The sequence below is a fragment of the Lissotriton vulgaris genome, chromosome 6 (genome assembly GCF_964263255.1).
Source record: "Lissotriton vulgaris chromosome 6, aLisVul1.2, whole genome shotgun sequence".
NCBI lineage: Eukaryota > Metazoa > Chordata > Amphibia > Caudata > Salamandridae > Lissotriton > Lissotriton vulgaris.
Window position 1 is genome coordinate 1,712,939,565 of NC_141694.1, and position 15,477 is coordinate 1,712,955,041.

At 43.0% G+C, this 15,477-nt stretch overlaps 1 protein-coding gene across 4 annotated transcripts in view; it reads right to left on the minus strand.

Annotated features, from left to right (window-relative positions):
- Positions 1–15,477, minus strand: part of EPRS1 (glutamyl-prolyl-tRNA synthetase 1) — a 470,400-nt gene that overhangs the window by 424,820 nt on the left and 30,103 nt on the right. For 3 of the 4 annotated variants that reach the window (XM_086927918.1, XM_086927917.1, XM_086927914.1), the window contains exons 4-6: positions 3,968–4,124; positions 3,060–3,199; positions 85–179 (exon numbers count right to left, since the gene is read on the minus strand). In XM_086927918.1, coding sequence (XP_086784044.1) covers positions 85–179; positions 3,060–3,199; positions 3,968–4,124 — 392 coding nt within the window. Of the gene's footprint in view, positions 1–84; positions 180–3,059; positions 3,200–3,963; positions 4,125–15,477 lie in introns of all 4 variants that reach the window. The other variant, XM_086927915.1, reaches the window with a different exon arrangement.

A 15,477-nucleotide genomic window follows, 5' to 3' on the forward strand; every position in this document is an offset into this window, starting at 1 on the left:
ACAATTTTAAAGAAGGCAGCTTAAATACTCAAACAAATAGTATTTTGTCAACTTCACACTTTATTTTTAAAAATGTTGTCTTACCCACTAGCTTCTGGAGGAAACCTTACAACGACTTTCCCCATCTCCGCACCTGGAAGTTCAACAAATTTGCCAACATCTGCTTTCTTTTCAGATGCCTTTAGAAGAGAAAGGACCATGTGAAGGTAGATATATAAACACAACATTGATCATAAAGCAACTAGGCAGATATAGGTTCTGCCTGAACTAATCAATTCAGGCTAGACAAAGCTTCTGGTATTTTAGTGTGCTCCGCTATAAAAATCAGTAAATGTAGGACACTTGATCGCTGCACTTCATTATTTGTGGACCTGCCTAAATATTCTCTGCACAAAGCCCAAACTGTTCAAAATATGACAGCAAGAGTTATGCTGAATTTACCACAAAAAGCATATGTTGGTCAGCATCTCGAACTATATAGGTTAGCAATTCAGAAGAAGATCAATCTCATACCACTTACTAGCTGTCACACAGTAATGTTTAAATCTTGTCCTAAGTTTGTGCAGAACAGGATTGAGATTTGTAAATCAGTTTTGAAGTTGCTCTCCCTGTAATATGAGTCAGGCAAGGAGGTTGCTCTTTTTCGTATGCACCAACTAGGTTGAGGAATGCACTCCCATTCCAGTTATACACCATAAATAACAACCAAGTCTTTAGAAGATTGCTAAAGATCCTGTTCTGTAAATAAATGGTTAGCCAAATTACAGGCAGACCTAGCAATACAACAACGTATTAGTAAAAACGGACTTACAAAATAATCACAGGGATGTATATACATTAGGCAGAGCGGATGTAGATTTAGATGAACAACCCTATGGAAACTACATGTTCTTATTCACTTCTAAGAAATGTATATGTGGGTTGAGAGTGGATACACTTCCACTCTGACTGGTTTTGATTTTTTGGGTACCACGGGGGTGGTGGGGGGGGGGGGGGGAGATAAATAGATAAAATCAACAGATATACAAGCCTCATTAAAAGATTTCCCACAAAAAGAATCGGGGAGAAAAAAAAATCTGTAAACCCTTAAAGCCCTACTAAAACTGAAACAGTGGTCCACTAACATCTCAAACAATAGAATAAACAGAACCTGTGCAAACGTAATTGCAGTTAACAGTATTAATACTGAGAGTATTTCACAAATAACACGATCACACAATATATGATCCAAACGATGTTCTTTTTCTCCTTAGTCAGGTTTATTATTTTTCCAGGTGCCCATATATTGTGTGATCGTTTTATTTGTGAAATACTCTCAGTTATAATGCTGTTAACTGCAATTACGTGTGCACAGGTTCTGTTTATTGTTGCATTAAGGACTATGGTCAGTTTTGAAGGTTGTGGGTTATTCTCTTACCTGTCGCACCGTAGATAACTTGTGCTGTTCAGAATTACGTGAATACTAGAGGCGCCACTACTTGCCAAATCACTTTCAACCCAGTTACTAGTATTATAATCTCAAATATTAGGTTCACAGTGAAGGTCAGTTCACATGCTCTTCGAGTTCAGTTAAGAGGCCAAGTCAAGTCCAACAACTGGGGATGGGATTTAAGGTTATTGATAGAGCTACTATGGGTAGAGATAAAAAAAAGAGGCTGCTGGGAGTTGCTGATTTGTATTTTTAGAAAGCAAGATTTGTCTCTAATCAAAGTAACTTTCTACAATCTGAAGGTACCTTTCTACTGAGGATAATTAGGATGCTGCTAGAAGCAAAAGATGGGACAATTTGAGCTACCAATTCAGTTAATGATGTGTCTTGTAAGTGGCAAAAAGCAAGGTTATTATCAGGCTCAATTCAATTTAGATTTTATACATTGAAAACACTACAGGTCGGCAGATAACTGCAAAAGATTCAAGCAGTGCCTTGGCATTTTTCATTCTGTGACTGAGCTGGTATTTGGAGGTTATGAAAGCAGCACTTTCTAGTACAGAAATGCTTAGAATGTTTAAACAGAAATAATTCATAGCAAGGCTTTAACACCTATCTGGTATAATATTCAAAGCCCATCTGGAAAAATCCCAACTAAAGATACTTAGTCCAATCCCTATGTTAAAACATCAAGTCTTGTCTTGAGAGCTATTAAATTAATTTTGTATTGCTCTCTATTGATAAATGTAGGAGTTCCTCACTTCTCCGCACTCAAGTAGAAAAGCATAACCCCACGAACAAAACCTGAAAAAAAAATAGACTACATTCCCTGCCTACAGTCCTCTTTATTTCAGAATCAAAGTCTTTACTTCTTCAGCCAGTCATATTACAGGGATCAAAGTACTGCACGTTGGGCCACTGAAGGTGGCCAAGTGTGCAAATACAATAAATTCACCTGCGGACAAAAGATCAAATCATCATCTACACTGCTTCTGCTTAACTGTAATTTATTTTAATCTATATTTTTCATTTTTAATACTTAACAGCAAATATTACACATAAATTAGCAACTTCTTTCTAAGTTCACGGTGTACATGCACGAATGCCAGCAATCAGTAGTATTTTCCAGTGGGGCTTTTCAGCATCTGTTCTTTATCCGGTCTCTTCCCAGCAATCCTTTTTCTGGGTGCAGACAAGAATATATTCTTTTGACCTATCTTGGCTGTTCGCAGAGTATTTCTTTTATATCAGTTACTCAGCACAAACAGGCCTCCCATGTCCTTTCACAAAACCATGTCCTCACAGCTGTTTTCTATGAGAAAACTCAATCTCCCTATACAGACACCTCCACTCAATGTGGCTGGCTGTTAAGGGGGAGGTGTGGTCTGGGAGAAGAAGACCGCTTTTGTATTGTGGTCTTCCACTCAGAAACAATGAACACATTTGGCAATTTCAAATATGCCCAACCGATACAAGCAACAAGTACAGCTTGGGTAACGTAATCGCAAGCAGTGGGTACAAAGCATCTAAATATGCTTTCCTAATTGTGTTTCTAATGTATGTAAGTATATTTGGACACATAAGGGAACAGAACTATTTCTTAGCTAGACTTCCATACTTCTCTACTTACCACTTTCTTCTGAGGGGCGCTAACAGCCCACTTGGCAACCACAGACTGAAAGTTGGCCTGTGCTTCCAGAAAGCCATACCAGCGTTTAGCATGGGCTGGAGCCTTGTTCTGTTGCAACTGCTTCTGCCATGCATTGCTGCCTACAAAATACAGAACATAGGCAGAGAATGAAGGAAGGACTGCATCTCATACCACCTTTGATCAATTCTTTAAACAGGTTCATTTCCCAGCAGGGTGGAGAACTTTTCTGAAACACGCAGTCAGAAATGTCACATTTCAACTTGGGCAAGTTTCATGTACAGAGCAAGAATGTGGAACAGCAGAAATTACTTGGCAAAGCGGCAACTCCTTAACAAAGCTGCCATTGCTAGTCCTAGTGTGTAATAAAAACAACAGTTTTGCAGGCCCCTCTCTCTTTAAAAACAAGCTAGTTTCAACGCTTATACCAGACTTTGGGGCTTCATTATGGATTTTATTTACGATGTACGGTCATAATTTTTCTACATAGTTAAACAGGTTCAATGCCTCATTTCTCCCAGTAAGATAGTCTTAAAAGCTCCACAAAAGATCAACTTTTTACAAATGAGACAGCAGCTTGTTCACCTCTAAGTGCACTACGAAGATTGGACGCTACAAGAGATAATCAGCTTTTCCCCACCATCAAAGGCATTAAAAAAAGTGTACCCTTGTCTTGCGCTTTTGCCCAACTTGTTAACGCTTGAAAAATTATTTTTTATAATGCATTCCTCAAACTGTGTGAGTGTTAAAAACCTTTGTAACAATAAGTTTAAGAGACAAAAGATGAACAAAAGGAAGTTTCCCCAGTTAATAACTGCTGTGGGTCATGTTGCAAACCCCGTGCAAAGGGATACCACGTTGAGGGAAACAGCAACAGCTCAATAACCCACCTTTCAGTGTGGCCCAGACGCACAGGTCAGCGAGGCTCAGAAAGTGTCCAACTAAGTAGGTGCGGAGAGAGAGGCAGTGGTTCAGATCTTGTAGGGCAGCCTGGAACGTAGAAGCGCTCTGCAATCTTGTGGCACTGAACTCCAGCCAATGGTCAACCTGCAGGAAGATCAAAGGGGAGTGTTGGAATAATAGACCCACCAATACCATAGTCAAAACTCACATAAGCATTGAACAGGAAAATGACATCAAAATGGCACCCGCTCATTAAAAAGTGATAAGAAAAGAAACAGTAAAAAAAGGCACACGGTAAAGACGGTTCATAAGGAACAACATATTCCTGGGTTCTCAACAACTTGAAAGTAGGTTCTCTAGTAAATGCCTACAGCCGAAATGAGAATAACCAGATTGGGGAAGGATTCATATTAAAGGGTTTCTAACAATTGAATTGTTTAAGTTATGCAGTAATGTTTATTACTTTAATTATTCATAAAAGTCACTAGAATAAAAGGTTGTGCAGCTTCCTTTTCCTAATATGATATTTTTCTAACAATGCACCAAACAAAGTCTTTGTGGTCGAGTCACAAGGATATATATATATATATATATATATATATATATATATATATATATATATATATATATATATATATATATATATATATCCAACACGACAGGAAGCACTGAGAGGGAGGCCACAGGAAGCTTGATAAGGTTCAATTTAGTAAATCAAACACTTGCCAACAGTCATTGCGCAAAACTCCAGGCTTCTCAGTCTCATTTCTTTGCCAGACGCGTTTCTGGATACATAAATCCTTTCATCAGTGGCAGATTGCAGAAATGAAAATCGCGCTGAAACTTTCCAATTTGAAACACCTGCCCATGTGGGTGTGGCACTCCCACTGCCTCATGGTGTTTGTAGTCACTTACTCCCAAGTGGGTGCGCTAGTTCACTCCTTTAATAAAGCACAAAATAAATTCCAAGTGGATCGATGCACTGTGCTTCATGCTCTGACTGTCCTGCTTTACAGTGCTTAATTTCGAACTTGGTGCAGGCTGCAGCCCTGAAATGCAGCCTGTACTGCTTCCTCCTGATATTTCTGGGCTCACAGTGGAAGCCTGAACAGACCCGCAGAATGCAGTGAGCCTTCCTCGTAAGGCGTGCAAAGCCCCAAACATCCAACACGACAGGAAGCACTGAGAGGGAGGCCACAGGAAGCTTGATAAGGTTCAATTTAATAAATCAAACACTTGCCAACAGTCACTGTGGTCAAGCAGGTCTGCTCAATCTTGTATTTCGAGTTTGGGACTGCCAGAAGGAAGCATTTGCAGGCTGCAATTCAGGGCTGGAGCCTGCCAAAGTTCGCATTTGGAAACTATAAAGCAGAGCAGCGCTGTCACTGAACACTGTGCATCTACCCACTGGGGCTGAACATTTGAATTTTAATTGGTGAGTGAGCATCGCATCCACTGGGAATAAAAAACTACGAACACCATGAGGCATTGTGAATGCCACGCCTATACAAGCAGGTGTTCTTAATTGGAAAAAAAGCAACGCAAGGCTCACTTTACCGACTGTGCCACTGATGAAAGGAATGATTTTCCAGAAACGCGTCTGGCAGAGCAGTTTATTTAAGAAGCCGGTTGTACTGGGACTGGACTGCTGGCAAGATTTTGAATGCAAAATAAATGAACATTTATCAAGCTTCCTGGGGCCTTTCTCAATTGTGCTTCCTGACTGTGTTTGATTTATGGGGCTTGCACGCCTAACGAGGAAGGCTCACTGTGCTCAAGCAGGTCTGCTCAATCTTGTATTTCGAGTTTGGGACTGCCAGAAGGAAGCATTTGCAGGCTGCAATTCAGGGCTGGAGCCTGCCAAAGTTCGCATTTGGAAACTATAAAGCAGAGCAGCGCTGTCACTGAACACTGTGCATCTACCCACTGGGGCTGAACATTTGAATTTTAATTGGTGAGTGAGCATCGCATCCACTGGGAATAAAAAACTACGAACACCATGAGGCATTGTGAATGCCACGCCTATACAAGCAGGTGTTCTTAATTGGAAAAAAAGCAACGCAAGGCTCACTTTACCGACTGTGCCACTGATGAAAGGAATGATTTTCCAGAAACGCGTCTGGCAGAGCAGTTTATTTAAGAAGCCGGTTGTACTGGGACTGGACTGCTGGCAAGATTTTGAATGCAAAATAAATGAACATTTATCAAGCTTCCTGGGGCCTTTCTCAATTGTGCTTCCTGACTGTGTTTGATTTATGGGGCTTGCACGCCTAACGAGGAAGGCTCACTGTGCTCAAGCAGGTCTGCTCAATCTTGTATTTCGAGTTTGGGACTGCCAGAAGGAAGCATTTGCAGGCTGCAATTCAGGGCTGGAGCCTGCAAAAGTTCGCATTTGGAAACTATAAAGCAGAGCAGCGCTGTCACTGAACACTGTGCATCTACCCACTGGGGCTGAACATTTGAATTTTAATTGGTGAGTGAGCATCGCATCCACTGGGAATAAAAAACTACGAACACCATGAGGCATTGTGAATGCCACGCCTATACAAGCAGGTGTTCTTAATTGGAAAAAAAGCAACGCAAGGCTCACTTTACCGACTGTGCCACTGATGAAAGGAATGATTTTCCAGAAACGCGTCTGGCAGAGCAGTTTATTTAAGAAGCCGGTTGTACTGGGACTGGACTGCTGGCAAGATTTTGAATGCAAAATAAATGAACATTTATCAAGCTTCCTGGGGCCTTTCTCAATTGTGCTTCCTGACTGTGTTTGATTTATGGGGCTTGCACGCCTAACGAGGAAGGCTCACTGTGCTCAAGCAGGTCTGCTCAATCTTGTATTTCGAGTTTGGGACTGCCAGAAGGAAGCATTTGCAGGCTGCAATTCAGGGCTGGAGCCTGCAAAAGTTCGCATTTGGAAACTATAAAGCAGAGCAGCGCTGTCACTGAACACTGTGCATCTACCCACTGGGGCTGAACATTTGAATTTTAATTGGTGAGTGAGCATCGCATCCACTGGGAATAAAAAACTACGAACACCATGAGGCATTGTGAATGCCACGCCTATACAAGCAGGTGTTCTTAATTGGAAAAAAAGCAACGCAAGGCTCACTTTACCGACTGTGCCACTGATGAAAGGAATGATTTTCCAGAAACGCGTCTGGCAGGGCAGTTTATTTAAGAAGCCGGTTGTACTGGGACTGGACTGCTGGCAAGATTTTGAATGCAAAATAAATGAACATTTATCAAGCTTCCTGGGGCCTTTCTCAATTGTGCTTCCTGACTGTGTTTGATTTATGGGGCTTGCACGCCTAACGAGGAAGGCTCACTGTGCTCAAGCAGGTCTGCTCAATCTTGTATTTCGAGTTTGGGACTGCCAGAAGGAAGCATTTGCAGGCTGCAATTCAGGGCTGGAGCCTGCAAAAGTTCGCATTTGGAAACTATAAAGCAGAGCAGCGCTGTCACTGAACACTGTGCATCTACCCACTGGGGCTGAACATTTGAATTTTAATTGGTGAGTGAGCATCGCATCCACTGGGAATAAAAAACTACGAACACCATGAGGCATTGTGAATGCCACGCCTATACAAGCAGGTGTTCTTAATTGGAAAAAAAGCAACGCAAGGCTCACTTTACCGACTGTGCCACTGATGAAAGGAATGATTTTCCAGAAACGCGTCTTGCAGAGCAGTTTATTTAAGAAGCCGGTTGTACTGGGACTGGACTGCTGGCAAGATTTTGAATGCAAAATAAATGAACATTTATCAAGCTTCCTGGGGCCTTTCTCAATTGTGCTTCCTGACTGTGTTTGATATATATATATATATATATATATATATATATAGATATATATATATATATATATACACACACACATATACACATACACACACACACACACACACACACACACACACACACACACACACACACACACACACACAGAGTACACTCCATGCTGTAAGATTAGTAGAATAGGTCAAAAAACAGAAATAAAACCTATTTCGTAAATAAATTTGACGATAGAGACTGCCTGCCAAAAATCTCAAGCTTCTATGTATATCATAGCTTCAGGCCTGACCAATTCCCACAATCAAACACCACAAAGGATGCAATTACTGGAGTTGGAAAGCAAATGAAGTAGGAGCTAGAGATGTTTAGAGAGGATTCATTAAGGCTGAGATATTGGAGTGTGAAATTTATGTTTTTACAAAATATGTTTTTGCCTTTTTTGTTGAACACATGGAAGCTTAATAGTCCAGTCTCTTCAAATCCTTTGATAATCCAGTCATGGAAAGGCAGTAACTTACTTTCCAGCAGTACATTTCAAAGTGCACCCAAGACCCTTAAATCCAATCTTACCATCACATCCAAAGCCTAACATATTGGTGAGAAATTTGACTTTTTTAAAAATGAATTATCCTTACTGTGGACTTCATAGTATAAGTAAATTACTACTTGAATGTCCAATCCTTAAATGTGATAGTTTCAGCTCCATTCTCTCAAGCAGTCTAGTGCATGAGAAACAAGGCCTTAGTCACACTGCAGGTGAAACAAAATCTAAAGCGTAGTGAGATGTTTTATCCTCCACTGAGAAATGGACTCATGGTTTCACAAAGCGCGATGTAAATGGGAGAGCAGGGTAAAAAACGATGTTTACTTTACATGGTGAAACGATGAAAAGAAAGCGCTATAAACCCTGGCGAGAAATTACTTCTCACCACATGTTCTGCGCTTATTTAGTGCTCAATGCAAGAAGTAATAAAGTATGTTGACGCTAGAGGCGGGGTGCCTTCATCTCCACCAGAAATATTATCACAAGCACAGTCTCTATGCGTTCCAGACTCATCAGCTATGCATTAAATATGGGTTCTTCAGAGGAAGGTGTCAGGGAGTCATCATGAACAAGAACTCAAAGACCTGGATGCGATTGATCAAACAGAAGGCGTGGAGGTGACATGGCCGCCTCATCTACACAGAGAGAAGTCCATACCAAGACTGACATGACTTCCAGGTCACCAGTAGTACAAAATGACCTTCCTGTTCCACTGTTTCGCTGGAAGGTGGCACCTGATGATGCTTTAACCAACTATGTACTTATGCACGATGTTCTTTCTCAAAGTTAGCTTTAGACCCGTGGGATGGGCGGCGTCCAGTGATCGGAGGTCATACATCGTGGATTATCCGCTCGTTGTTGTGCATGAGTCCTTCTGGGCTTCTAACAGGCATAATAAGTGCTAGAATAAAATATGGTCTTTAAGTTGAATTGCCGCCCCCCCCAATTCTCTTTGTGTTACTAATGACAATTTTTTTCTGACAGGGACTTTTCTCAGACCTCCCTTCCGGCGCGCCTTTGGAGCGTGTGTCCTTTGGCAAACTGTAAGGGGGTCGAATTGGGGTTGTTTGGGGGAGGGTATTAACACCTTATTGCCCGCTGCTTAGATCAGCACTATCCACCGTCCCTTTGCTCCTGTGCTGCTCCGCAAAGAGTCCTGCTTGAGGGGTGCAGAGTGCAGCATTATGATGTAAATAATTAATTTACTCTCTTAATTTCTATGCAGGTAAGTACTTAATCAATAATAACTCAATCGGAATGAAGGAAAACAGAGTCCGTGGTGTAAGAGTTTCTAAGGGTTTTATTCCTCATAAAGGAATCAGGATATCATGTTCTGACCACCACACAGGGTGTCAGAAGGGATAGATGAGCGCGCCAACGTTTATTGACAATACATAGCTTATATACTTGATTTACATCATAATGTTCAATGTAAGAGGCGTAACAGCTGAGAGAAGACAAGATAACAGTATACACGTGGTGCTAGTACATCATCAAGAGGCGTAAACTAGGCGTGAACTAGGGTGTGTGCTAGAAAACGTCACTGATAGGTGACGTAAGTGGGTGGCACCAAGGGGTGGTGCTAACAGAATGTTGCAATGTCAGCAGAAATCGGAAAGCTTGGATGCGTGCGCAGCTGCATGACGTGTGATAGACGGGGTGCAGGGGACTTGACATTTACACTGACGGGAAGAGACAGAAGTCTGGCATGTCAGATCAACTTGTGCTTCTATCATATCCGATATCTGATGTTTAGGAACTAAGCTATCTGGGCAGAAAGGTCTCTAGAGCAGAAGCTATTCTATACTTGCTGTGAGTGCGTGTATAAGCGCCTGAGTGTCTGTATGAGAAGCGTGGGGGCATGGGGCCTTCCATGGAAGCATGGCAACAGAGGCTATGAATTACTTGCATAAAGACAGGTCGGCCCTTTAGCCCTGTAGCTGAGGAAGGATGTTTACTGAAGCTAGCAAGCTGGAATGTATCTTCGGGGAGGAAAACAGATAACTCGAAGGTTATAGTCAATCTTGGCAGGCAGCAGGCTGAGCTGAGCACGGAGGGCCGCGCTAGAAGTAAGTCAGAGTTCACGGGTACGGGGGCTGCTTGGGCAGAGGCCCTCGCAGTCAGAAGCCAGAAAAGAGGCTCGGTGGCAGAGATTCAGGGCCTACTTTCAGCCAGGCTGAAAAACGTAGGAGTACACTTCAAAAAGACGTTGGCATAGCATACTTAGGAACGGACCATCAAACCCATTCATGGTGGGTCTGAAAGAGGACAAGTTAACGTTGGACGCAAATGTATTTGCGTCTTCATAGCTGGTACAGGAGGGAAGTTACATGCACTTTTAACTCGTACATGGAGTCGGTGGGGTACTCGCTAGGGAACACAACATGACCATAGAATTTATATTACCTCATTCCCTCCTTGTTCCCTACGGACCCTTCATGATATGTCGATCCTCATAAATCGATCGGTTTGTTCTTGTAACATTATATGTTCGTCTTTCTTTCTTTGACTGTTTGAGAGGCAACTGGAATGCTCAATGCAGGATGTGGCACACAGTCCACATATCGCTGGCCCACACTGCAGGCACAGGCAGCAACTGAATACTATAACAAGGCCAATGCCTAGGAAGGATAAGATCTTCCATCCCCAAGCTGTCAACGTAGTCCAGAACCAACCGGACCAAGTCCAGGTGCCTGGATTCTGATGTATCTGATTTGCAATTTTATGTAAACGGGTGATAGCTTGATAGACAGATGGTGCGTTTTGTGGAATGAAAACACAGCAACTTGACCCGATGACCTTACAGGCTCCACCTCTATCTGCCAAGATGACGTCAATCACAAGACGATTTTGAAGGACAACAGTCCGTATAGCGGACTGCTCCTCTGTTAAGTTACCTAGAGCGGAGGCAGTTTCGTTCACTACTGCTTCAAGGGTTCTCGTTAATCTGCGTATTAATTTACTGTTTTGGACAGGTCCTAGGAAGAAAAAGAATCCTTTATTGAAATCAGTGTACTGTTCCCATGCCGTTTCTGTGTAGTCGACAAGGGGAATATCTCTTTTGGGTCTATTCGGTGCTAGATTCGTGTTTCTATGGTAATCAGGAGGAGCTAGGAAAACAGGTGGCAGAAGGAATGCAATGTAACAGGTACCGTCCCAATCTGGAGGCAAACGTATGTATGCGGTATGACCACAAACAAAATAGGAATGACTGGTAGCTTTAAAAGACGATTTACCATGGTCACTGAACTCGACCACAGTAGTGCATTTACTATGACCTAAGTGTACTGAACCTTTCTTGCTAACACATAATTCACCTGTGACTGGTAACACTAACATATGGGGCAAAACTGGAGCAGTTTCAGATTCAACAGTGAGGATCATAAGGCTAATTGTGTAATTACCTAATCCATATACTTCATTTTCTAGATCAGTTCCTATTCGAGTGGGAAGTCCCTCTTTATCAGGATAACAGACGTTGAGCAGGACTAAGTTCAAGTTTCCCCAAACCCAGCCCCCATCGAAAACAGCAATATCAGGATCTAAAGAGTTAATTATTTTAAACCATGCTCCACAAGAGCCATTGTGAGTGAATGGGTACGGAAAGAGAGGCAGAGCTCCCTTGTAATTCTGGTAGGGAGGGAGTCGGCCACATATCCAACAGTCTGTAGCATTACTTGTCTGATGGGAATGGTGTAACATACTAATGAATGTATTGTTGCGCAGCGCAAGTCTGTAAGAGAGTTCATGTGCAGGAAGTTCACTAAAAGTGTGTTCAGCAGAGACATTGTAAGCAGATTGTTTACGCCTGAAAATAGGCCAGTACATAGGAAGCAGAATGCTGGCAATAATAATTAGAATACTCAGAATAAACATGATAATTAGTGTCACTATGCAGTGACTACGGAGTGATTTGCAATATGTTCTTCTCTTTTCCTCTCTCTCTCTAACTCGATCTAGGGGATACATGTCAGAAACTATTTAACCGATTCACCTAGGGGAGGACTTAAACAATTAAACTGTCTGACTTGCTAGATCGAAGCTTCATACGGTAAAGTTCTTGAGGAGTCTTTTCTCTTTTAGGCACAGTAACGTCTTGTGCTTCAACACAGTCTTTGGTGGGGGTGGACGAGTCAGAGTCCTGTTTCAGTCCGTTTTTTAGTTCATTGCATAGCTTGATGTGACTCGTGTGGACCCACCCCTTTCTCCCCTCGATTTTCACGGCGGTCCTGGTGGTAAGCAGAACGGTCTTCGGAGACTTCCAGCGGGGCTCCAGCGGACTTTTCCGGTCGAAGTTCCTGACGAGTACCAGGTCCCCTGGACGGACCTCATGCGCCTTTACATCGGTGTTGTCAGGGAAGGCTGCGGCAACCTGTGAACGACATGATTGGAGTGCAGACATCAAGGAGGCAAGGTAATCTGTCAACATGTTACAATCAACATCAGTGATCTTTTTCGGAACGGGCGTCCCCCACATATTCGGCGGTCTTCCAAAGACCACTTCGTACGGAGATAGCCCTGATCTCGAGTGGGCAACCATTCTCATGTAGAATAGTGCCACGGGCAGGGCGACTATCCAGTCGACCCCTTTTTCCTGACAGATCTTGGCAAGACGGATTTTTAGTGTCTGATTATGCCTTTCTACAAGGCCAGCTGCTTCGGGATGTCGGACACAGTGGAACCTCCACTGATATCCTAGCAAGAGGGAAACTTGTTTCATCAGCTCGGACGAGAACGGCTGTCCGTTATCTGAATACACGACACGGGGCAAACCGTACCGTGGGAAGAATTCACGAACCAACTGTCTGGCAGTGGTCGGAGCAGTGTAGTCTGGGACTGGGTATGCTTCGGTCCAGCGGGACAGAGCACAAACGATTACAAGAACATACTTAAATCCTCTACAGCTATTCATCTGGATATAATCCATCTGGAGGACTTCAAAAGGGTGATCGGGAGGATGGAATCCACCTTGCTCAACAGGGACGCTTTTACCTGGATTGAACTGACAACAGATCATGCAAGTACGCACTTTCTGTTTTGCTGCTGCTCGTAAGTGTTTGTTGTACCAGAGATTCTGTAAACTGTCTAACATGGCTTTCTCTCCAAGATGGGCAGGACTATGTGCTGTATTTATCATGACTTGAACCATTGAGTCGGGGAGAAACCATATAGATTTTCCCTTCGTCACCCAACCTTGGTCTGTCTGAATCCCTCCTAGTTCAGTCCATTTCTTTATCTCCTCTGGAGTAGCATGTGTCTGGATGTCAATTACGTCTAGGGCGGGATCTCTAACTGTCATACACTGTGTTTGTACTATTGTCTTTGTCACATCAGTAGTCTGGGTGTGAGTCAATGCTGTATGTTTTGCTGTCTGGTCTGCCAGGTCGTTACCCTGGGACACAGAATCTGTGACTTTGGTATGTGCCTTACACTTCATGACTGATATGCCCGAGGGCAAATGTATTGCTTCTAACAGTGCTTGAATGAGGGGGCCATGTTGTATCTTGGCCCCATGAGAAGTCAGAAAACCTCGTTCTTGCCAGAGGACTCCGAAGTCGTGCACAACTCCGAAGGCATAGCGGGAATCTGTGTATATGTTAACATTTCTGTTCTTGGCTAGAATACAAGCTCGGGTCAGAGCGATGAGCTCCGCTGCTTGAGCAGACAGTGTGTCAATACGATGTGTTTCTTTAATTTCAGTTTCAGTGGTCACGGCGTACGCGGCCACTAATTCTCCTGTACTTGTTCTCATGCATGAACCATCCACATAAAGTGTCAGGTCTGGATTTGTCAATGGGACATCTGTTAAGTCTCGTCTAGGCTTAGTTACTGCATTAATTATTTCTATACAATCATGCGGAGCTGGATCTGTCGTAACTGTAGGTAACAGTGTTGCTGGGTTCAGGATGCTGCAACGTCTGATTTCTGTGTGTGGCTGGAATAGTGTTAATTCATAACCTGTCAGTCGTGCTATAGTTAAGTGTTGAGTCTGGGTTCTGTTTAACAAAACCTCTACAGAATGTGGTACTTGAACTGTTAACTGATGACCTAAAACAATTGAATCACTTTGTCTTATTGCTAACGCTGTTGCTGCTACTGACTTTAAGCACGCAGGGAGTGCTTGAGCTACTGAATCCAATGTACTAGAAAAATAAGCACAAGGCTTATGTGAACCTGCTTGGTCTTGAGTGAGGACAGACAACGCTGTGCCTTCACGTTCTGTAACAAAAAGTGTAAACGGTTTGCTGTAACATGGTGTCGCTAAAACTGGTGCTTGGCATAAAACTTTCTTTAATTCTTCAAAAGCTTGTGTGTGTTCCTGAGTCCAAGGGAGGACAGTCGAAGTTGCTGCCTCCTGTGTCGTTAACTGGATGAGTGGTTTAGCTAGAAATGCATACTGGGGAATCCATTGTCTGCAGTACGAGGTGAGGCCTATGAAGGCCCGCACTTCCTTTTGTGTCTTGGGTTGCGGCATGTTCACAATTAACTGAATGCGATCGGGAGTGAGCTGTCTCCCCACTTTGGACAGTAAGTGACCCAAGTACACAACTTGCTGAGCACAGAATTGTAGCTTCGAAGGAGACACCTTGTGTCCCTTGTCGGCCAGGAAATGTAAAACTGTCAGTGATGCTTTTTCACATTCGGGCTCACTTCGTGCGGTGATCAGCAGATCATCGACGTATTGTAGTAAAGCGGTGTTAACTGGCATTTGAATACAATCTAGTTGTCTTTTCAGTGCTTGACTATAGATGCTGGGGCTTTCTGTAAATCCTTGAGGTGCGCGCGAAAATTTGAAACTGCGTCCATTTAAACAGAATCCGAAGAGATATTGGCTCTCGGGATCAATAGGCACGCTGAAGAAGGCGTTCTTGAGATCAATTACAGTAAAGAACGTTGCTTCTGAATCAATAGCAGTCAATAGAGATGATATATCGGGGACCACAGGATACTGTGGGATAATGCATTTATTCAATTCTCGAAGATCAATCACCAGCCGATATACTGGCGGTGCATTGGGATCAGTACGTTTAAGAATCGGAATTATGGGTGAATTACAGATATTGGAGTCGGTCTCGACGACCACTCCTTGGGCAATGAGCTCTTCAATGATTTTCAGTAAAGCCGCTACAGCATCGGGTGGTAACTTGTATTGTCTGATTCTGG